This window comes from Colobus angolensis, unplaced genomic scaffold (assembly GCF_000951035.1).
Source record: "Colobus angolensis palliatus isolate OR3802 unplaced genomic scaffold, Cang.pa_1.0 Scaffold121, whole genome shotgun sequence".
NCBI lineage: Eukaryota > Metazoa > Chordata > Mammalia > Primates > Cercopithecidae > Colobus > Colobus angolensis.
Window position 1 is genome coordinate 8,922,511 of NW_012113253.1, and position 26,206 is coordinate 8,948,716.

General features: G+C 36.5%; 1 protein-coding gene across 2 annotated transcripts in view; it reads right to left on the reverse strand.

The window, feature by feature from the left end:
• Positions 1–26,206, reverse strand: part of VPS13B (vacuolar protein sorting 13 homolog B (yeast)) — an 873,819-nt gene that overhangs the window by 713,567 nt on the left and 134,046 nt on the right. For both annotated transcript variants that reach the window (XM_011931782.1, XM_011931791.1), the window contains exons 13-15: positions 24,088–24,279; positions 17,366–17,535; positions 8,618–8,812 (exon numbers count right to left, since the gene is read on the reverse strand). In XM_011931782.1, the coding sequence (XP_011787172.1) occupies positions 8,618–8,812; positions 17,366–17,535; positions 24,088–24,279 (557 nt within the window). The remainder of the gene's footprint in view (positions 1–8,617; positions 8,813–17,365; positions 17,536–24,087; positions 24,280–26,206) is intronic.

Here is a 26,206-nt window from a genome sequence, read left to right on the forward strand (position 1 = left end):
CTGGAGCAAGACTCTGTCTCAAAAAAAAGAAACTCACTCAAAACCGCCCAACTACATGGAAACTGAACAACCTGCTCCTGAATGACTACCGGGTACATAACGAAATGAAGGCAGAAATAAAGATGTTCTTTGAAACTAATGAGAACAAAGACACAACATACCAAAATCTCTGGAACACACTTAAAGCAGTGTGTAGAGGGAAATTTATAGAACTAAATGCCCATAAGAGAGCAGAAAAGATCTAAAACTGACACCCCAACATCACAATTAAAAGAACTAGAGAAGCAAGAGCAAACACATTCAAAAGCTAGCAGAAGGCAAGAAATAACTAAGATCAGAGCAGAACTGAAGGAGATAGAGACACAAAAAACCCTCCAAAAAATCAATGAATCCAGGAGTTGGTTTTTTGAAAAGATCAACACAATTGACAGACCACTAGCAAGACTAATAAAGAAGAAAAGAGAGAAGAATCAAATAGATGCAATAAAAAATGATAAAGGGGATATCACCACCAATCCCACAGAAATACAAACTACCATCAGAGAATACTATAAACACCTCTATGCAAATAAACTAGAAAACTCAGAAGAAACGGATAAATATCTGGACACATACGCCCTCCCAAGACTAAACCAGGAAGAAATTGAATCCCTGAATAGACAATAACAGGTTCTGAAATTGAGGCAATAATTAATAGCCTACCAACCAAAAAAAGTCCATGACCAGATGGATTCACAGTCAAATTCTACCAGAGGTGTAAGGAGAAGCTGGTACCATTCCTTCTGAAACTATTCCAATCAACAGAAAAAGAGGGAATCTTCCCTAACTCATTTTATGCGGCCAGCATCATCCTCATACCAAAGCCTGGCAAAGACACAACAAAAAAAGAGAACTTTAGACCAATATCCCTGATGAACATCGATGCAAAAATCCTCAGTAAAATACGGGCAAACTGATTCCAGCAGCACATCAAAAAGCTTATCCACCATGATCAAGTGGGCTTCATCGCTGGGATGCAAGGCTCGTTCAACATATGCAAATCAATAAACGTAATCCAGCATATAAACAGAACCTATTACTTCTTAAACCCTCTTATATGTCTACTGAAACAAAACAAAATTCTGGATTAAAGCCAATACTACCTTTACATTTTTCTCCTATGGAGGAAAAAGAAAAGTATTTTCTCTTGATTTTATTTCCACTAGCAATTTAAGCAAGTAAAACTATCAGTAACACTCTGATTTCATTTTCACCACCCAGAATTTTAAAAATAAGAATAGTGACATGCTGTCACTTACATTATGCAAGAAATGAAACACTTCAGAATACATAAAGGATGTTTGCAACTTAACAACAAAAAGACAACCCAATTTTAAAATGGGCCTAAGACTGGAATACATATCTATCCAAAGAAGATATACAAATGACCTAAAGGTAATAAGCACACAAAAAAATGCTCAGTAGCATTAGTCATTATGGAAATACAAATCAAAACCACAGTGAGATACCACTTTAACAACCACTAAGGTTGCTAAGATCACAAAGACAGACAACAACAAAGGTGAAAGAGGGAGGAAGTGGAAAGATAGAAACTTGACTTATCAGTGGGAGGATGACAAAACAGCCATTCTTAAAAACCGGTTTGCCAATTCCTAAAAATATTAAAAATACCATATGACCAGGCAATTCCAAACCTAGGTATACCCAAGAGAAATGAAAACCTATGCTCACGTAAAAATTTAGACATGAATATTCATAGCTGTATTATTCCTAATAGCCAAAAAGCAGAAACAACCCAAATGCCCATCAATGGATAAATGAATAGATAAACTGCAGTAGTATACACATGTAATGAAATATTTTCATTCAGACATAAAAATGAAGTACTTTTTAGAGGTCTTACATTTAGGTCTCTGTTCAATTTTAAGTATTTTTTTTAATGTGGTGTTAAGTAAGGGTCCAACTTCATTCTTTTGCATATGCATATCCAGTTTTGCCAGTGCCATTTGCTAAAAAGACTGTCCTTTCCCATTTAACAGTCTTGACACTTGTCAAAAATCATTTGACCATGTACACAATGGTTTACTGCTGAGCACTGCATTCTTTTCCACTGGTCTACGTGTCTGTTTTTACACTAATGCCACACTGTTTTGATTACTATAGCTCTGTAGTAGCTTCTGGAATCAGTAAGATTGAGTCCTTCAGCTTTGTTCTTTTTCAAGATTGTTTTGGTTATTCGAGGTCCCTTGAGAGTCCATATAAATTTTAGGATGAGTTTTTCTACTTCTGCAAAAAACATTGGAATTGTAATAGAGATTGCACTGAATGTGTAGAATGGATAGCATGGACAATATTAAGTCTTCCAATTCAAAAAGATGAGATGCATTTCCATTTATGTATATCTTACTTCCTTTCAGCTATGTTTTGTGGTTCTTATTGTAAAAGTCTCTCACTTCCTTGGTTAAGTTAATTTGTAAACAATATACCTCTAATAAAACAGAGCAAAAACCAACTACAGCATACAGGGCAAATCCCACACACTGCTTATTCTGGGATAGCCTACAAGGAAAAAATAATGTTTACACAAAAACATTTATAATCAACGTGGTGGGAACAATAAGTTGAAATCCCAATTAGGTGAAATGTTGTCCCTCCAAAAAGAATTCCATTCTTCTCATTAATAAAACTGTATTACCTGGCCGGGCACAGTGGCTCATGCCTGTAATCTCAGCACTTTAGGAGGCAGAGGTAGAGGTGGGCTGATCACGAGATCAGGAGTTCGAGACCAGCCTGGCCAACATAGTGACGTCCCGTCTCTACTAAAAACACAAAAAATCAGCCAGGAGTGGTGGCACGCACATGTAATCCCAGCTACTCAGGAGGCTGAAAAAGGAATCTTTCATCTGCATATTTTCCATGTAGATCCATGCCAACTCTCCCAATTGGTAAATTTTATTACATGAAGTGGGAATTATGTATGAATCATTTCATCATATAGCCAATCCAGTCAAGGTTAAGTATACAAAATTAAAACTCAAGCATTTAAATATTTAATTGAAAATTACATATGAACTAAAATGCCAAACACATGAATCCTCTACTGTACTACTGTAACATGATAACACTAAAAGTAAAACTTTAAAAACTTCCTCAAAGGCTACTGAAATCATCCCAAGTAATATGAACTGCTATAAACTTTATAGCAAACTATAAAGTAAATGGAGTCACATCACAATAGCTATATTAAAAAAAAAAAAAAAAACTCTACCAAATCCTGAAAGTATTAAAATATCCTGTGTCACAGTAGAAGTACGAAAATGAAATGAAATATTCAAGACAGGATTCAAGGCTTTATTTTCATAAGTATTTACTATTCTTGGCCAGGCGCAGTGACTCACACCTATAATCCCAGCACTTTGGGAGGTCGAGGTGGGCAGACCTACTTGAGGCCAAGAGTTTGAGACCAGCCTGGTCAACATGGTGAGACCCTGCCTCTACTAAAAATACAAAAATTAGCTGGGCGTGGTGGTGCACACCTATAATCCTAGCTACTCGGGAGGCTGAGGCAGGAGAATCACTTGAACCTAGGAAATGGAGGTTACAGTGAGCCGAGATTGTGCCACTGTACTCCAGACAGAGTGTGACTCTGTCTCAAAAAAAAAAGGATTTACTACTCTTAACACCAGTGAATGGTTTTCCTACGCACATTATGCTATTCCCACTTTGCCTAACACCTCACTTGCTGAGACATTAAACTTAACCATTATGACTGTATTCAACCAGGCCAAAATATAAAAGAAAACTAGACAGCATGTGTATGTAGCAAAGGCCCTTTATCCAAAATATAACAATATCAGCAGGACACTGTAAATAACTTTTACATTACACTGGAAATATGAGTTTTAACATATTGACAAGTAGAAATGGTAAAGAACCATTCCAATAAATTTTATGTCAGTATGGATGGTGACTATATTGACAACCAATGGTTTTGGTGAACATCCCTCTTCTGTATAGAGACACACTTTATTTATCTATAAGCCGAATGTCAATGTGTTATGTTGACTGCATGTTAACTGATATTTGCATATATTGGGTTAAATAAAATATATTATTGACATGAAAAAACAAAGCAAATATTCTTAACACTGTAATCTGATACAAAGGTTGTACCAATATTTTTTAAAATTGTCCACTTCTATGTATTAATTGTGACAATAAATTAAAAAGCTTAAGTACAAAGCATTGAATCTGAAAATTGTAAAGTATAAAGCATTGTAAAGTATAAAGTACATTTATAATCTTTATATCTAGGTTTTAAAAATATCTCTGCTACTCTCCATATGACATAAAACATTATGGTAGATCACTAAAATAACGGCCCCAATGAGTCATACTTCCTGTGTCTACACCCTTTTGCAATGTGATCTGTTGTTCTTCCACCAAAGGAGCCAGCCTTGAGAAAAAAGCTTTGCAAAAACAACCAAGAAAACATGTTCTTCTAGTCTGCATGGCTTGACAACAGTCAAATGTTTATATACACCTGCAGGTGATCTAAAACTGGTATCTTGAAATTGGTTTATTTCTGCGTTACAGATATACAAATACTTAAAAACTTTAAAACTTCAAATAAACTAATTAGGCCAAGAGCCTATTTGTGGAGTCCTCTAATCTTTTGATACATTATATGAAAAGCAGTGTTTTTTAGTACTTTTTTTTTTTTTTTTTGAGACAGGGTCTCACTCTGTTGCCTAAGCTGGAGTACAGTGGCGCCATCACAACTCACTGTAACCTTGACCTCCTGGGCTCAAGCAAATCTCTCACCTCAGCCTCCAAGGTAGCTGGCACTACAGGCATGCAACCACAACGCCTGGCTAATTTTTGTATTTCTTGTAGAGATGAGGTTTCACCACTTTGCTCAGGGGAGTCTCAACCCCCTGAGCTCAAGTGATCCACCCACCTCAGACTCTCAAAGTGCTGAGATTACAGGCGTTAGCCACCATGCCCAGTCAGTACTGATTCTTAAATTCAAGTTTTTATAGTTTTCTTTTGTTCACGAAACAGAAGTGATTATGTACACACTATTTCTACTTAAACCATACATCCCTGTTTGCTTAGCTAACACATGTATTGTTCAAGATTTGAGGTTATTGTTTCTACATACCTGCATTGGATGTATTACTCATTTTTTAAAAAATGAAAGAGCTGGGAAAAGCTACCAATAATTCACTTTATATAACCAGATGGACATATCCAGGAGATACTGCAAGTTCCACATCACCACAATACAACAAATATCACAAAAATTTTTGGTTTCCCAGTACATATAATAAAAGTTTTATATACATTTATACTGTAGTCTATTAAGTCTGCAATAACATTATGTCAAAAAAAAAAAACTTATATACCTTAAATAAAAAGCACTTTGTTGGCTGGGCACAGTGGTTCACACCTGTAATCATAGCACTTTGGGAAGCAAGGCTCAGGAATTCGAGACCAGTCTGGGCATTGTGGTAAAACCCCATCTTACCAAAAATACAAAAAAATTAGCTGAGCATGGGGATATGCACCTGTGGTCCCAGTACTTGGGAAACTGAGATGGGAGAATCGCTTGAGCCCAGGAGGTGGAGGTTGCAGTGGGCCAAGATCGTGCCACTGCATGCCAGCCTGGGAGACAGAGTGAGACCCTGCCCCCACCCCTTACAAAAAATACTTTATTGCTAAAAAATGCTAATGACCATCTCAGCCTTCAGCAAGTAATAACCTTTTTGCCTTGATGTTCATGGCTGCTTACTAATCAGGATGGTGGTTGCTAAAAGTGGTGGGGGTAGCTGCAGCAATTTCTAAAAATAAGACAACAATGAAGTTTGCCATACTGATTAACTCTTCCTTTCATGAAAGATTTCTCCATAGCAGGCAATGATGATTAATTGAGGTTTGATGGTATTTTACCAGTAGTAAAACTTCTATCAAAATTGGAGTCAATCCTCTCAAACCATGACACTGCTTTATCAACCAAGTTTACAGAACTTTTTAAATTCTCTGTAATCATTTAACAATACTCCCAGCATCTTCCCCAGGAGTAATGGCCATCTCCAGAAATCACTTTCTTTGCTCATCCATAAGAAGCAACTCCTCCTCCATTCAAGTTTTATCATGAGATTGCAGCAATTCAGTCATATCTTCAGACACCAATTCTAGTTCTCTTGCTGTTTCCATTACATCTGCAGTTACTTCCTCCATGGAAGGCTTGAACCCCTCAAAGTCATCCATGAGGATTGAAATCAACTTCTTCCAAACTCTTGTTAATGTAAACAGTTTGACCTCCTTCTATGAATCATAAATATTCTTAATAGCATCTAGATTGATGAATCTTTCCAGAAGATTTTCAATTTGCTTTGCCCAGGTCTTTCAGAAGAATCGCTATCTATGGTAGCTATAAGCCTTACAAAATATATTTCTTAAATAATAAGACCAGAGTCAAAATTACTCTTGATCCACAGGCTACAGAATGAATATCATGTTAATAGGCATGAAAACAACGTGCATCTCCCTGTACATCTTCATCAAAGGTGTAGAGTGACCAGGAGCATTGTCCATGAGTGCTAATATTTTGAGAGGAGTCTTTTCTGGGCAGTAGGTCTCCACAGACTTAAAATATTTAGTAAACCATGCCGTAAACAGATGTACTGTCATTAGGCTTTATTGTTTCATTTATAGAGCATGAGCAGTGAAGACTTAGCATAATTCTGAAGGCACTTTGGATTTTCAGAATGGTAGATGAGCATTATCTTCACCTTAAAAAGTCACCAGGTACATTAGCCCCTAACGAGAGAGTCAGCGTCTCGCCCTGTCGCCCAGGCTGAAGTAAAATGACCTGATCTTGGCTTACTGCAACCTCTGCCTCCCAGGTTCAGGCAATTCTCCTGCCTCAGACTCCTGAGTAGCTGAGATTACAGGCACACACCATCATGCCCGGCTAATATTTTTGTATCTTTAGTAGAGATGGGGTTTCACCATGTTGGCCAGGCTGGTCTCGATCTCCTGACCTCATGATCCACCCACCTCAGCCTCCAAAAGAGCTGGGATTACAGGCATGAGCCACCGTGCCCAGCCGCCTTTTGAAGTTTTGAAGCAAGGCACTGACTTCTCTCTAGCTATGTAAGTCCTAGACGTCATCTTCGTCCAAGAGAAGGCTACTTCGTCTACATTGAAAATCTGTTTAGTGTAGCCACCTTCATCAATTAACTGAGCTAGATATGGATAACCTGCTCTAGTTTCTAGGTCAGCACTTGCTGTTTCACCTTGCACTTTTATGTTATGGAGATGGCTTCTCTTACACTTCATGAACCAACCTCTGCTAGCTTCAAATTTTTCTTCTGCAGCTTTCTCAAGTCTCTCAGCACTTACAGAATTGAAGAGAGTTAGGGCCTTGCTTTTCATTTAAGGGAATGTTGTAACTGGTTTGATCTGGTATCTGGACCACTCAAACTTTATATCAACAATAAGGCTATTTCACTTTCTTGTCATTCCTGCGTTCACTGGAGTAGCACTTTTAATTTCCTGGAGACTTTTCCTTTCAATTCACAACTTGGCTGTTTTGCAAAAGAGGCTTAGCTTTCAGGCCTCATCTTGGCTTTTGACACACCTTCTTCACGAAGCTTAATTATTTCTAGTTTTTGATTCAAAGTAGAGTTATGGGACTCTTCCTTTCACTTGAACATTTACAGGTCATTGTAGGGCTATTAATTGGCCTAACTTCAATATTGTTGTATCTCAAGGATTAGGATAAGGGAAGGAGAAGGGGGAACTGGTCAGTGGAGGACCCAGAACACACACAACATTTACTAACTAAGTTCACCATCTTAGATGGGTGCACTTCTTGGTACCCGAAAAACAATTATAATAGTAACATCAAAGAACAGTGATGACAGATCACAATGCTAAAATAATAATGAAAACTTGTGAAATATTGGGAGAATTACCAAAATATGACACAGAGACATGAAGTGAGCACATTATTGAAAAGATGGCACCAAAGCTTTGCTTAATGCAAGACTGCCACAAACTTTCAATTTGCTAAAACACACACATACACACACACACACAATATTACTATGAAGTACAATAAAGTAATGCATGATAAAATGGCATATGTCTGTATATAAAACAAATTGTCCTTGCATCAATAAATTAACATGAATTAAATAAAGGTGACAAAAAAAGTTTTAAGCCCTCTTCATGCCTCATTATGCCTCACATAAATGCTCCCTTCAAAAAAGCATGAGTCTTCAAAGCATCCATATTAAACTAAGTGCTCTTTCACACTGCTTATAAAAATTACCATCAATGATAAGTAAAATCATTCAAAAGTCATAATTAACCATTCATTTATAAATATCAAGCTACTAATCTCACAAAATTGAGAAATCTTTAAAATAAGTAAATTTTTATTACTTATTTTAATTTATTGGAATAAATAAATCTTATTTCTTATTTAAATCTTACCTTTTAGAGTACTATTTCTCTGAAATTACAACATCAAGAAAAAAGAAACTTATGTGATGATCCCACAGCCAAACCCATGCTAACAAACAAGAAAATTCACTTTTCATACCTTAAGATAGCAGTGTACATAACAATAATGAAGCAGGTTATCAGAAGGCTGAGTAAGGCTGCTGACCACATGCACCAACTGTTCAGCATACATCGGCACTGAATGTTCCACATTAATTTTATCCACCAATATTCGAATGGATGGCAAAGGCCGAAGAGATTGGAAGTTTGTAGTATTCATGAAGTTACTTGAGTTCTAGAAAATAAAATTGTTCGCTTTATATTTTAAAAGTGGAGCAGTGACTGAGTTGCAATTCCCTCTATACACGCTTCAGATCTGCACATTTGCAGTGATATCCAATCAATCTAGAAATGATGTCTTTCTACAGAACTCTCTTGCCATAACCAAATAACAAACGTCTTTCTATATATATCAAATATGTCCCAGACTTCAAAGAATGCATATTTTTTGCAAAATTATCATTGCCCTTTCAGTTCAAGTTTTTTTTTCTTTTTCAGTCAACTGGAATAGTATCACTACATGCCTCAGTATGATGAAGATATTGTATTAAGCTTAATGATTCCAAAATGTATCTAGATATCCAAGAGTCAGCACATTTTATTTTAATCTCTTTTATTCACATTTAGCTGACTAAGGAACTAAATGGACTACACCACACAATGTCAAAAACATTCACCATAAGCAATGTTTGCAGGAAAGAAAAATTCCTGATCTGTACCATATCTACTAACAATACACATGTTAAGGGCTCATAAAGTCCTAAGAATCTTGAGGATGGCACAGTATTCTCAGTTTTACAGAATCTTTCAGAGCTTTCAAATAAATACAGGTAAGTTTCAAGATGTCCGCTGAGTAGCAAATGACCCCTGTCCTAGAACTCACTCACTCACTCCCTTAAAATGCTCTACCTGTGGTTCTCAATGAGGAACACCATGACTTTCCATCCAGAAGAATAAGACAAAATGCAAGAAGAGCAGTTTCATTGCTTTATCTGTCTTTCATTGTCACAATAACATTGGCCTTTAGCACGTATTGGCCAAAGATGGTAAATGCTACATAATAATTCTCCAATCCAAAAAACCAAAAGTGCCATTACTGAGAAACACTGTGCTTAAAACTAAGTTGAAAATACAATCCTGATTTTTTACTCATTACCAATAATTTTAAAACCACCATTTATTTAGGAATTACATTGCTTTTTTAAGTGACTTTCTTTGGGATTACTAAAAATAACACAGAATAAAGCACACAAATCTGAAGGTTAGAGCTGAATGAATTTTTACATCTGTAACCACCACCCATCTGAAGCACCCTACAAGGCTGTGCCATGTCCCTTTCAAGGCAATACTAAATCCTCAACAGATATAGCTAATCACTTCAGTCGCCATAGATTAGTTTTCTCTCTTCTTGAACTTCATATAAATGAAATCACACAGTATATAATTTTTCACTCAAGATTACACCTGTGAGAATTATCTGTGTTGTTCTTTCTTTCATTTCACACTTTTATCATTATGAAGTAGCTCTCTTTATTTCTAGTAATACTTCTTACCTTAAAATCAACTTTATCTCTTAGTAAAACAGCCATGCTATCTTTCTTTTGGTTAGCGTTTAAATGGTATATTTTTTCCATCCTTTTCCTTCAAACTTGTATCCTTACATTTACCAGTTTCACAATTTAATTTGGTGCTTTTTTAATGGATTGAGGTCTCTCTGAAAATCTTCCACCTTTTTGTCTTTTTCCTTAAGCAATTAACCATAAAGTCCATGTCTAACAACTAATACCTTAATAATCTCTAAGTCTATTTATATTACTGATTTTTTATTATATTTAATTCAATTGGTTCTATTTTTAGTATACCTCATAATTTTGTATCAAGCAGATGACATCATGGATAAAAAGTTATAACGGCTTTGATAATGCTATCTTCCCCTAAAGTAAGTTAACTATTCTTTGGCAAGCAAACAGAATACAAGTATATCATCGTGGTCCTATTTAGGACTGGAATTAGGCTTTCTCAGACTAATCTATTTCAATCTGTGTTTATTCCTACGGTGTGGCCCTTATAAGGTCTCAAAGGAAGGCCCAGGTGCTAACGCGGCAGTGCCTGAACTCTAATTGCAGATACACAGCACCATGCAATAGTCAAATTTATACTTTGCTTTCTGCTGGGTTTCCTGAAGTCTTGCATTACACACGGGCAGCTTAGGAACTAGCCAACAATCTAAAGGAAATTTTATACAAATTTGTGGGCTGCCTTCTGAGTAAGGCCTCTTTGTTAGCATTTTTCCCTTTGACAGGCATACTGGAAGACCAGACATGGCTAACAAAAGAATCTCTAAGCTTGAAGGTATCTCAGTAGAAATTGCCAAAACTGAAAAGCAAACCCAAAAAACCCCAGAATATTTAAGAACTGTGGGACAACTACAAAAGTTGTACCATACACGTAATAAGAATTCCACAAGAGAAGAAAAGAGAGAAAGAAACGAAGAAACATCTGAAACAATAATGACTGAGAGTTTCCTCAAATTAATGTCAGACACCAAACCAGAAACCCAGGAAAAAAAAAACCCACATACAGACACATCATTTTCAAATCATAGAAATCAAAGATAAAGTCCCCCAAAAAAATCCACAGAAAAAAATACAACTTACTTATAGAGGAGCAATGATATGAATTACACCTGACCACCACTCAAAAATGACGTAAGCAAGAAGAGAGTAAAATAAAGTATTTTAAGAAGAAAAAACCTACAAACCTAGAATTCCATACTCCATGAAATCATCCTTTAAAAGGAGAAAAAAAGACTTTCTCAGATAAAAAAAAAAAAAATTCAGAGAATTTGTTTCCAGTATATCTGCCTTACTAGAAGTGTTAAAAAAAATTCTTAAGAAGAAAAATGATAAAGGTCAGAATTTCACATCTACATTAAAAAAAACAGCATCAGAAAAGGCATAAGGTAAAAAAAGATTTTTAATTTTTATTATTCTCAATTGATCCAATAAATTTGGTCAACATAATAACAGTAATATGTATTTAATTATGTATGTGTGTTAGCTTATGAATGCTTACATAAAAGTAAAATGAATTATAGCAATGATACAAGAAACAGGATGGCAGAATTAGTGTTTCTTTAACTATAAGAAACTCTGACTACCTGTAAAGTGGTATGGTGTTATTTGAAACTGGACTTGAATTAGCTGTAAAAATATAATGCAAATTCTAGGACAAACACTAAAAAGAAGTACAGCAGGTAGGTTAATAGAGGAGAGAAAATCAAATAATATGAAATGCTCAATTAAAACCACAAAAGGCAAAAAAAGAGTGGAAGATAAAATCAGGAACAAATAACAAGGGCAAAATCTAGAAAACAGCAAGAAGTATGGTTGATATTAGTCCAATTATATCAATAATAACTTCTTATCAATGATCTAAATGCATCAATTAAAAGATAGATTGTCAAGGCAGCTAAAGATACAAGACCCAACTATATATTGCCTACCAAAAAAACCTACTTTTTAAAAAAATTTTCATATGCACTTATCTGAGACAGGGTCTCACTCTGTCACCCAGGCTGGAGTGCAGTGGTGCGATCATGACTCACTGCAGCCTCAACCTCCAGGGCTCAGGTGATCCTCTCAACTCAGCCTCCAAAGTAGCTGGAACTACAGACATACACCAGCAGGCCTGGCTAATTTTTGTATTTTTTTGTAGAGACAGGGTTTCACCCAAGTTGGTCTCAAACTTCTGGGCTCAAGCGATCAGTCCACTTCTGCCTCCCAAAGCGCTGGGATTACATGCGTGAGCCACCACACCCAGTCAAAACCCACTTTAAATATGAAGACATGTGTAGATTAAAAGAAAATAGAGAAACACATACCATACTAAAACTAATCAAAAGGGAGTGGAATGGCTATATTAATTTCAGACAGAACAAAAATCAGACCAGGGAAAGCAATCAGAGATAAAGAAAGGATTAAGTAATGACAAAGGTGTCAATTCTGTAAAAAGACATCAGTCCCTAACATGGATGTGCCTAAAGACACAGTGTCAAAATACATAAAGCAAAGAGTGATAAAATTTCAGGGAAAAACCCCGACAAACCCACTATTTTAGTTGGAGACTCCAATATCCCTCTATCGGATATAATCAGTTCCAACAGACAGAAAATCAATAAGGACATAATTGAACTTATAATCAACCAGATATAATACACATCAGTGGACTGCTTCATACAGCAACAACAGAGTACACATTCTTCTAAAGCTTACATAGAATAGTCACCAACACAGACACATTCTAAGCCATAAAACACACCTAAACAAATTTAAAAGAAATCATACAATGCCTGCTATCAGACGATAACGGAATTAAACTAAAAATCAGTAACATAACTAAAAAATGTCAAAATATTTGGAGATTTAAAAACATACTTCTAAAGAACACAAGTCAAAGAAAAAATCTCAAGAGAAATAAAAAATACTTTGAATTAAATGAAAATGAAAATCCAACTTATCAAAATTTATAGCATGTAGTGAAAGCAATGCTTAGAGGGAAGTTTATAGTATTGAGTTCATATATTACAAAAAAGGAAAATCTAAAATCAATCACCTAAGCTTACACTTTAGGAAATTAAATAAATCCAAAATAAGAAGAAAAGAATTAAAATCAAAACAGAAATCAATGAAATTGAAAACAGAAAATCAACAGAGAAACAAAACCAAAAGCTAGCTCAATAAAAATCAGTATAAGCCTCTCTAGCCAGGCTGAGAAAAAGAGTAAGAGGATACAAATCCTAGTCAGAAATGAAAGAGGAACATTGTTACAAATCCCAAAGACATTAAAATGATAATTTTTAAAATACTAAAGACAGGCCAGGTACGGTAGCTCACGCCTATAATTGCAGCACTTTGGGACGCCAAGGTGAGATCACCTGAGGTTGGGAGTTCAAGACCAGCCTGACCGACACAGGGACTAAAAATCCTGTCTCTACTAAAAATACAAAATTAGCCACATATAGTGGCGCACGCCTGTAATCCCAACTACTCAGGAGGCTGAGGAAGGAGAATCACTCGAACCCAGGAGGCAGAGGTTGCTGTGAGCTGAGATCATGCCATTGCACTCCAGCCTGGGCAACAAAAGTGAAATTCTGTCTCAAAAAAAAAAAGAAAGAAATACTATAAACTCTGTGCCTACAAATTTGATAACCTAGATGAGATGGACCAATTCTTAAAAGATACAAGCTGATGACCTTGGGTATAGTGATGACCTTTAGATATAACACCAAAGGCACAATCTATAAAACAAAGAATTGATAAGCAGGACTTCACTAAAAATTCAAAATTTCTGCTCTGCAAAATACAAGAAAATTAAAAGACAAGCCACAGATTGGGGGAAAATATTTGCAAAAGACCTATCTGATAAAGGACTGTTACCCAAAATATACAAGGAATCCTTAAAATTCAATATTAAGAAAACAAACAACTCTTTAAAAATGCGCAATAGATCTGAAGAGATACCTCACCAAAGAAGATATACAGATGGCAAATAAGCATATGAAATGATGTTCCACACCATATGTCATCAAGGAAATAAAACTAAAAACAATGAGACACCATTACACGTCTTAGAATGACAAAGAACCGAAGCACTAACAACATCAAATGTTGGTAGGGCTGTGGAGAAACAGGAACTCTTATTCACTCCTGGCAGGAATGTAAAATCATACTGCCACTTTGGAAGACAATTTGGCAGCTTCTTACAAAACTAAACATACTTTTAGCATACAGTCCATCAATCACACTCCTTGGTATTTACCCAAAGGAGCTGAAAACATGCCCACACCAAAACTTGTACATAGATGTATATGCCTGTTTTACTCACAACTCTCAAAACTTGAAAGCAACCAAGATGTCCTTCAGTAGGTGAATGGATAAGCAAATTGTGGTACATCCATAATGGAGTATTAGTAAATGCAAAGAAGAAATCAGCTATCAAGTCATGAAAAGCCAAAGAGGAACCTTAAATCCATATTACTAAGTAAAAGAAGCCAATGTGAAAAGGCTACATACTATATGATTCCAACAATATGACAGTCTAGAAAAGGCAAAACTGTGAGGAAAGTAAAAAGATCAGTGGTTGCCAGTGGTTAGGGAGAAGGGATGAATAAGCAGAGCACAAAGGATTTTTTGAGAATTGAAACTACTCTATGTGATATTGCCATGGTAGATAATTATACATTAGTCAACACTCACAGAACATAAAACACCAAGAGTGAACCCTAATGTAAACTGCGGACTCTGGGTGATAATGATGTGTCAATATAGGTTCATCAATTATAACAAATATACTATTCTGTTGAGGGATGTTGACAATGGGGGAAGCTATGTATGTAGGGGGGTGAGTTTATGAAAAATCTCTGTACCACTTTCACTCTGCTTTGTGAATCCAAAACTACTCTAAAAAATAGTATCTATTTTAAAAAAATCAGATGATAGCAAAAACAGAAATGATAAAATGCAGACATATTGTAATTGTCTCCAGTAAAATTTTGATAAAATGCAGACATATTGTAATTGTCTCCAGTGAAATTTTCTCTACATGATCTCTTAATCATAATATACACTGCCATACTTAATTATGAGTGGCCAATAGGGAGCAAAAATAAAGTTAATGCATACAGTTAATTCCCTCACATAACTTCTTCTTTAAAGTTAGGACACTTTTTATTTCTATGATCATCACTATCAGAGGACACCAACCTTTTTGGCATCAGGGATTAGTTTCATGGAAGACAATTTTTCCACAGACAGCAGAAGCGGTATGGTTTCAGAATGAAATTGTTCTACCTCAGGTCATTAGGTATTAGATTCTCATAAGGAGTGCCAACCTAGATCCCTTGCACGCACAGTTCACAATAGAATTTGTGCTCCTATACTCCTATGAGAATCGAATGCCATCGCTGATCTCACAGGAGGCACAGCTCAGGTGATAATGCTCACTCACCCGCCACTCACCTCCTTCTCTGAAACTCGGTTCCTAACAGGCAACTAACCAGTATTGGTCCACATCTCAGGAGTTGGGGACCCCGATCATTATACGAACATCAAAAGAAATATATCCCAAAAAAGACAGATAGGCCGGGTGTGGTGGCTCACGCCTGTAATCCCAGCACTTTGGAAGGCTGAGGCGGGTGGATCGCCTGAGGTCAGGAGTTCAAGACCTGCCTGACCAATATGGTGAAACCCTGTCTCTACTAAAAATATAGTCCATGCGCCCATAGTCCAAGCTACTCAGGAGCCTGAGACAGGAGAGTTGCATGAATCCAGGAGGCGTAGGTTGCAGTAAGCCGAGATTTCACCACTGCACTCCAGCCTAGGCAACAGAGCAAGACTCAGTCTCAAAAAGCAAACAAACAAACAAATAAGGCCTTGTATGTATAAGTTAAATTCAGAAAGCAATACATTGTATATGGACCATAAACAAATATTAAGCATTGTCAACAATTACAGCAGACATCACTCAGTTCCTAATACATGCAAAATAGTTTACATACATTATTTCAATGAATATTTAAAATAATCCTAGGAGCTAAGTACTGTGGTGGGACTAGTCTGTACCAGCATCCTGATAATGTTATACAAATCCATGCCATGAAAGCAACACTCAACCACAGCAGATCTTAGTAGAATATCCTGTGATACCCTAAAAACAGAGGATAATATGTGGTCTTGTGAGGAGCTGCTAAAAGAGCATTTCTCATTCACCTTCCCATCTTGAGAGAGGCTGCCATGAAACAGTGTCTCATCAGCATTCCTCATTCAGCTGAGTTATGGGCTTTCGACATATGCGCTAAGCTACACCACTGCTTAGCTGCAGTATGAAACTGAATTGTTGCCAACAGGGTGCCCCACGATATACCAATAGAAGTCATTTGGCCCTCTGGTTACAGGTTGTCCTATGGAACAAGGGACAGGGGAGCTGGCACCATTACTGACTTTGCTTCTGCTGTCTATGTAAGGTAATAAACTGTCTGAATCTAGGCAGGCTGACAGTTTTACTGGCTAAAACTAAAATAGTCAGTCTGCTTGAAAAAATATAATTGTTCTCTTTCTGAGAAAAGGAAAACAAGGCTTAGAGATATAAAGTAATTGTCTGTGGCATTATAGCTGGTATACGGTCTGACTTCTACACCCATATTCTTCAACATTTCTTTACACACCCTCAAGCTTAAGTTTATTTTATTAAAAATATAAATTTAAAATTACATTTTAAAAATCAACATAGTTAACTTTTAGTTCATAGTTATATTGCTTTTACTTCATTATGGATAACTATATAAGCAGACACTTTTATCTTTTGCTTTTTTTTTTTTTTGAGACAGGGTCGCACTGTGACACCCAGGCTGAAGTGTAGTGGCGTGATCATAGTTCGCTGCAGCCTCAAACTTCTGGGTTCAAGCAGTCCTCCCACCTCAGCCTCCTGGAGAGCTGGGAATACAGGCATGTGCCACCATGCCTAACTTTTTATTTTATTGTATTTTATTTTATTTTTATTTTATTTTATTTTATTTTAGAGACAAGGTATTGATTGCTATGTGGCCTAGGCTGGTCTCAAACTCTTGGCCTCAAGTATGTATCCTGCCCCAGCCTCCTGAATTTCCAGGATTACAGGCTGAAGCCACTGTGCCCAGCTGCAGATATTCTTTCAGTAAATGACAAAAAAACAAACAAACAAAAAAATCCATACATGAGGGGAAAAAAATATAGCAAATCACAAAATATACCTTTTCTCCCATAATGACAGGTAGCAACTGGTCCAGCAAGTTGAATTCAGCCATGGATATTGTGCAGGTACATTTGAGGAGAGTAACACTTGTATGTCGAGTAGGAATGTATTCCTCCAGAAAAGCCACCTCTTCAGGATTCAGTATTGTTTCATTTTCATCCTTAATATCTAAAATTAAAATGATAAAAACTTAATAAAGAATATTTTTAAATAATTAATATTCTTAAACAACTAAAAAATGAATTAGTTCTCCAAACTATAAGGTCAAATCCTGTTTTTCTTTTCAACAATGAAGCAGGTATAAAACAAGTTACCTTTAACAAATACAAGTTACACTATTCTCAAATGTAAATGTATGTCTTCGTTATTTAAAACTTTACCAGTTTTTTATTTTAATATATCTTTAAGAAATTTCCATTTTCTTTCTTTAAAAGAATAACAGCTTTTGGTCATTAAAATATCACTGAGATAATGAAAAGGCAAGACACAGACTGAGATAAAATATTTGCCACAGACGGATGGGGAGGGGGAAGATCCAGCTCCATGAGGGACTTGTATCTACAGTATATTAAAAACAAAAATAAAAAACCTTCTAAAAATTGTTAAGAAATAGACAATCTCACACCTGTAATCCCAGCATTTTGGGAGGCTGAGGCAGGTGGATCATCTGAGGTCAGGAGTTCAAAACCAGCCTGGCCAACATGGTGAAACCCCATCCCTACCAAAAATACAAAACTTAGCCAGGGATGGTGGCAAACACCTGTAATCCCAGCTATTCAGGAGGCTGAGGCAGGAGAATTGCTTGAACCCAGTAAGTGGAGGTTGCAGTGAGCTGAGATCACACCATTTGCACTCCAGCCTGGGCAACAGAAGAAAAACTGTCTCAAGAAAAAAAAAAAAAAAAATTGACCATCTTTATTCTGAGATTGTGTTTTTCTATAATTTCACATTAAAATATTATTTATCTTATAAAAATAGACAATAAATGAGCAAAAAATACTTGAATAAGCAAAAGATTATCTATCCGGTGGCCAAAAATGACACCTAAAGCTGGTGCTCAATGAGCCTAGGGTATTTGGGATATAAGTAAGTATAATAAGTAGGGGAAGGCATCCTACTTGTGTAGATCGCACTATTGCACTCCAGCCTGGGCGACAGAGCAAGACTCCGTCTCAAAAAAAAAAAAAAAGAAGTACGTGCCTGCATTGAGGCACTCGACATCATTAGACATCAGGTAATTGCAAGTAAAGTCACAGTGTGATAGCACTACATACCCACTAGAATGGCTAAAATGAAAAAGACTGGAGAATACTAAGCACAGAGCAAGCATACAGAGCAAAGGTCAACAAACTTCTTTAAAGTGAGCCACCATGCCCAGCCAGTGGTTTACTCCTGAGGTCAGAATAGTAACCAGAAGAGGACACAATGGAGACTTCTGAAGTGCTGGTAAGTTTCTGTCTCTTAAACAGTTAGTTACATAGATGTGGCTAAGTTTGCAAAACTCGGCTGGACACAGTGGCTTATGCCTGTAATCCCAGTACTTTGGGAGGCCAAGATGGACCTTGGACAGATCACCTGAGGTCAGGAGTTCAAGACAAGTCTGGCCAACATGGCGATTCCCCATCTCTACCAAATAAATAAATAAAAATAAAAATAAAAAAATTAGCCAGGCAAGCACACCTGTAATCCCAGCTCCTCAGGAGGCTGAGGCAGGAGAATCATTTGAACTCAGGAGGCAGAGATTGCATGAGTCAATACTGTGCCACTGCACTTCAGCCCGGGCAACAGAGAAATCCCTCACAGACTGTGTAGGATAAAATGTTAGAATATTATCCAAACGTAGAAAGGAGTATGAAAATTTGCTAAGGTGGCATAGGAGAGACACGCCATATTGTAAGTTATACAAGAAGGAGAAAAAAACTGTTCGAACAATTCTTAAGTTTATTCAAAGAAATAAAACGGCTTAATTTTGAATATTCCTTTTAATATTTTTTCATTTCTCTATACATTTATAACCAACAGTAAGAGAATGTTTCATGTTTTGACAAGAATTTCTAAAGATTGTGCAACAACTTAATTCTTCACACTGATAAGGATCACTTTGCACGGTCTTTTTATAGTCCCAAGCCATCACGGCAAGTGAGGACTGCACGTATATTAAAATAAAGTCAGTTAGAAGGTTCTTTATATACATTACATTTTTGAGATGACAGACTGCTTCAAAACTTCAAATACAGATTACACACACACACGCACCCACACAGCATATGTCTACTGTGGCAGAGATTGCTAATTGCCCAGGAGTATTCATTTTCTCCTTCTTTCATTTAGCAATAAAACCCTCTGGATTCAAGTCAGGTATATGGACTCCTCCTAGAGATTACCTTGCAGTTAGGTGCAGGGCCATGTCACTATTTTAGTCAATGGGATGAGAGTACCATGTCCTTAAAATGAGACTACCGACTAGGCGCAATGGTTCACGTCTGTAATCCCCGCACTTTGGGAGGCCGAGGTGGGTGGATCACTTGAGGTCAGGAGTTCGAGACCAGCCTGGCCAACATGGTGAAACCTCATCTGTACTAAAAATACAAAAATTAGCTGGGCATGGTGGCAGCTGCCTGTAATCCCAGCTACTCAGGAGGCTGAGGCAGGAGAATGTCTTGAACCTAGGAGACAGAGGTTGCAGTGAGCCGAGATCGTGCCACTGCACTCTAGCCCGGGCAACAGAGCAAGACTACTTCTTAAATAAATAAATAAATAAAACTGCATACCTTCGTTTATGCTCTTGTTCCCCCTTCCTCCTGATTAAAATTACACACTCTAATGGTGACCCAATATTGACCATGTATATACGGCATATCTCTGGGGTTGGCAGAACAATAAAACAGAAAGAATCTGGGTCTAAGACAACTCCATAAAACAGTCTCCCTGGAATAATGACCAACTTGGACTTTTACATGAGAAAAATAAATAATGCCAATAGATCTATATTAAAAAAGTCAAGGGCCAGCACAGTGGTTCATGCCTATAATCCCAGGGCTTCGGGAGGCCAAGGCAGGATTATTTGAGCCCAGGAGTTCAAGATAAGCCTGGGTAACATAGTAAGACTTCATCTCTACAAAAAAAAAAGATTAGCTGGGCATGGAAGTGCACACCTGTGGTCCCAGCAACTCAGGAGGCTGAAGCAGGAGACTCACTGGATTTTAGGATATCAAGGCTACAGTGAGCCATGATCATACCACTGTATTCCAGCCTCGTTGACAAAGCGAGACCCCATCTCAAAATAAAAACAAAACGAAACAGCCAACCCAACATTCCATTAGAGATACATGTAAATGAAAGTTATAATGAGGTTATTTCTAACCTAAGCAAACGTTCCTTCAAAACCAAAATGAGTAACTTCTCCCTCCAATATAAAGGTTAACCATAGAGTTACAGTAATTAAGTCAGCATGGTACTGACAGTGGGAAAGATCATAGGTCTAGTAACTGAAAACAAACTAGAGGACTCAGAAACAGACCCACACAAATATGCTCAATTGATTTTTGACAAAGGTACAAAACCAGTTCAGTACAGAAAGGATGGTGCTGGTGCAACTGAAAATTCAAAGACACATAAATAAACCCCTATCTAAACCTCACTCCTTAAGTAAAAAATTAATTCAAAGGGATGACATACTTCAGCATAAAATGAAAAACATTAAAACTTTTAGCTTAACTCAATTTTTTAAATGAGCAAAAGACATATGCAGTTCACTGAAGAAATAAAAATGGCAAATAAGCACATAAAAAGATGTTCAACATCATTAGCCAATAAGGAAACACAACTTTAAAACCACAGTGAGATGGCAGATTGCTAATTAAAACTACGTATCTATCAGAATGGCTAAAATAAAAAACAGTGACAAAACAAAATGCTGAGAAGATGTAAAGAAGCTGGATCACACAGTCATCATTGGATGGGGATGTAAAATGGTATGGCCACTCCTGAAAACAGCTTGGTAGTTTCTTGAAAAAAAAAACAATAAACATGCAACTACCCTATGACCCAGCAATTGCACACCTAGGCATTTATCCTGAAGAAATGTTCACACAAAAACCAGTACACAACTGTTCAGAGCAGCATTATTTGTAATAGCCCAAAACTAGAGTAATCCCAAATATTCTTCCATAAGTGAGGGAATTAACAAACGGTAGTATATGTATACAAGGGAATACTACTCAGCTGGAAAAGAAACAAACTACTGATACATGCAACAACTTGAATGAGTCTCCAGAGAATTATGCTCAGCAAAATAAGTCAACCTCAAAAGCTTACATACTGTATGATTTCACTTATTTAACATTTTTGAAATGACAAAATTTTAGAAATGGAAGGCAAAAGTTTCCAGGGGTTATCCCTAGTCCCTGGAAAAGAGGGAGGAGAAAGGAACATGGTAGGGAAGTGGGTGTGGTTGTAAGAGAGTAACATGCCAGATCCTTGTGGTATTGTTCATTTTCTTGACCATGGTAGTGAACACACAAACCTACAAAGGTGATTAAATTGTATACAACTTAATACACATGCACACAAATCAGTACAAGTAAAACTAGCAAAATCTAAAATTTTTTAAATGAAAACATATGCCAACCATACTATTTACTATTAAAATAATAAGTTAATATTAAAATAATAAGTTAAACTTACCAATGACTTCCCATCACATTTAGAATAAAATACAGACTACATGGTCCCTAAAACCCGACAGGGTGATTGATGCCTACCTCTATAACTTACAAACATTTATTGTGCTTCAGCTATTCTAGCCTGTTTGTATCCCTGTATACTACCAAAACTGTTCCTACCTCAAGGCTCTTGCACTTGTCTACATAAAACGCTCTTTTCACAAATACATGCATGATTCACTCCCTTACATCATTCACAAGTTAGCTCACATATAAACTCTCCAGAGAAAACTTTCCTAAAGTCCCTACTAAAACAGCTCTCCCCTCCTTCTGTTTCAAGCACTCTTCTTCAAACTTTCTTTTTCTTCTCTAGTATTTATCAATGACTGAAATGATATTTTTACTTGTTTACTATTTGTCTACCCCGTGAGGATATACGCTCCATGAGACCAAAGGCTTTGTATGTCTTGTTTGCTATACTATCCTAGCACATAAAGAATATCTGGCACAGGGTAGGCATTCAAGTAAGGTACAATAAATGAATGCATGAATGTGTCAAGCACTTACTGTACACTGTGTTAGGTGTTTTCACATGCACTATCTCATTTAGTGCTCAGAACAATCACTGGAAGTAGATACTATCAGTGTATCATTAACGATAACAGTAAAGTTGCTGGGACAAAAGTAAAGTAATAGAAATTTTAACAAAAACAGAAGCTTTTTTTTTTTTTTTTTTTGAGACAGGGTCTTGTGTTGGCCAGGCTGGAGCACAGTGGCACAATCACAGCTCACTGCAGCCTCAACCTTTCAGGCTCAAGCAATCCTCCCTCCTCAGCCCAGGGACCACAGGCTTGTGCCACCACACCCAGCTAATTTTTTTTTTTTTTAATCTTTTGTAGAGACAGGGTCTTGCCATGCTGCCCAAGTTGGTCTCAAACTCCTGGGCTTGAGCAATCCTCCCGCCTTGGCCTCCCTAACTACTGGGATTACAGATAGGAGTGACCATGCTCAGCCCTTATTTCTTTTGTGAAACAATGTGAGTCTAAAGGATCCAGGGCTGACCTGGTGCCATCACAGTACTGAGGACCTAAGTGCTTTTTATCTTGCTACTCTATCATCCTCAGTATGCAGCTTTCATTTCAGAATCTAAAATGGCAGGTCCAGCCCATATCATTGTATTCACTTTCCAGCCAGAAGAAAGAAGAGAAGAAAAGAAGGCAGGCATGCTCTTTTGCTTTTAAAGTCATGGCCCAAAACATCACATAAAGTTCTGCTCCCATCCCAGTAGACAGAACCTAGTCATATGACTATCCCTTAAATGTATAGTCTTTATTTCTGTTACAGAAATTTCTATTACTGTGAAAAAAACTGGATATTGAGGAGACAATTAGCCATCTCTGTCACAATAACTAAACTTATTATAGAGACAGAGAAATGAAACATCAAAGATGTTAATTAAATTTCTTAAGGATACTAAGAAGTGAGGGTCAAATTTTAAACCATAGTCTGACTCCACAGGGTGAGTTCTTCATTATCTTATACTTCCTCATTACACTATTATGCTCTACTCTAGAGTTGCTTTACTGCATTAAAAAGGAAATTATATTTTATGAAATGATGACAACCATAGCTATCTACCATGTAGAAAAAATTAGTTGTACAGCAATTTTTTAAAAACCAGTAGTGCCTAAGTTTTCTTGAATGTTAAATTTGTGTGTTTAGAGCCCAACTTTATATCTGGCTCCTTAGAATCCATTAATGTGAAAAAAAAAATAGTTGTATTTACAAGTATCCACTAGAAAAAGTTTTTAAAAGGTATAGCAATAAAATACTGACAAATACTGGCAAATAAAGTATTTGTGCAATAACTTTCAAATCTTGACCTCTCCAACTTCTACACACAAGTTTATTCTTTAAATAAACAGCTACATATATCAAAGTCCTTGCAAACAGGCAAATTACACTAAAAAGGTAAAGTTAGCAAGACAACACAAATTGCACTATATAATTATTCAAAACAAATGGCAACAGATTCAGAATTAATCCAGAAACAAACCTGATTTTAGCCTGCTATATGGTTCATATTCGTGTTCCAAGGCACACACAATCATTTTCAAAATCCTATGCACCGCACTGCTATCCAAACGAAAATTAAGAGGACCTATAACAAGGCTTTTGGTGGACTTCTCCTGAACTGTTCCCAAATCTTCACTTTTCCCTGAAGAAAAGTCTTGTTGATTTGTGGAACCTAAAAGAAGTCAAATTTTATATTTTAAGCATCAATTGGATATAACAAGTATATATTTTAAGATCACTCTTATCTCATTTTTATAGCTTGTAGCCTAACGCCTTAAAACAAATTCCCAATCAGTTGCATACAGACAGCCTGGCCAATGTGTATTTCTTTATGCATATAATAAATTACTGATAAAAAGCAATTCATTAAATTAAAAGTTATTCCTGTTATTTAATATTATAACAAGCAATATAAAATCAAAACTGTCATTCTTAGAAAATTATTCTGCAAAACCTAATTGGCTTATATCTAGTAATTCTATACACAACATAAATTGACTGAGAGGGAATACTTTGGAGGAAACTCCATTTTACTAATTTACCTTACAAAGTCTATTGAAAATTGGGTTATTTAAGTAACATGATCACAGGGTGCCTTAAGAGTTTTATAATGACCATGGAAATGAATAGTAGGTATTACATGCTTTGAACTTTTCCCAGAATAGATTCATTATGGCAATGTTCCATGGTACAGAATCCTACTTCCTAGATTCCTCATCTCCTCATACACTGGTTTCTAAATAAGATATTGGCCCCACCTATAGGCATGTGTCATTATCTAACATGTACAATCTCTTATATGAGAGTTTTTGGACACATGAATCCATTATTATAAGTGATAAAAATGATTTTTAATTTATAATGCATTTTGTTTATTCGGACAAAAAGAAGAAACATTTTTCCAGGATTTAATTACCTTTAGAAACTAGAAAGGCCTACTTATACACAAAACGTTTATATCTATACATTCTCATACTTTTATACAAAAATACATTTCCACTATTTCATGCAAAAGAGTACAGTTCAATCTTCAGTCTTCATCATATGAACAAAAATTAATTAGATTTTTCTTTTTTTTTTTGAGACAGAGTCTCAGTCGCCCAGGCTCTAGTGCAGTGTGGCATGATCTCTGCTCACTGCAAGCTCCACCTCCCGGGTTCACGCCATTCTCCTGCCTCAGCCTCCCTAGTAGCTGGGACGACAGGTGCCTGCCACCACGGCCATCCAATTTTTTTTTTTTTCCTGTATGTTTAGTAGAGATGGGGTTTCACCATATTAGCCAGGATGGTCTCGATCTCCTGACCTTGTGATCCGCCCGCCTCAGCCTCCCAAAGTGTTGGGATTACAGGCATGAGCCATCGTGCCCAGCCAAAATTTAATTAGATTTATTACTCACATATTTTTAACCAGACGACTAAGTGCAAACGTTATTTTAAAGTTTGACCACGTAACACAAGTAAAAATCTGTAACACCATAGATCTAAATGTCACATCAAATAAAACATAAAATGTTAATCTTATACATATTTTAAAAGATATATGATCAATACTGACTCACATTAGGAATTAGGTATAAATAACTTACAATTCACATCAAAACCATTACTTTTCATAGCTGAAACCATTACATTTCTAGAGTTACGTGTAAGACAGAATGAGGTAACTTGAAGGTAGAAGAACTTCGGATACAAATCAAAATATTCAAAAAGCAAAAAAAATGCCCTGCTATGGGTCCTTTAGGGATAACAGGCTTGCTAAACAATGTCACTGTATTAAAAGACTCTTCTTTTAGACAACAAATTGTGTCTAAAATAATAGAGGCCAATGACCCCCATAATGAAAACTGAATATAATGCAGTTTAAATTTAGATACTAATGGCTTGTCTGAAATGTAAAAACATAACTGGCTTTTAGCCATATATTTTCAGCTATTTATTTGTGCCCACCTTTCATGCATCTGGCCACTCCAGCTCCCTGAATGTTTGGCTGTTCTTATTTTTCTTTTTTTTATTATACTTTAAGTTCTAGGGTACATGTGCATAATGTGCAGGATTGTTACATATGTATACTTGTGCCATGTTGGTGTGCTGCACCCATCA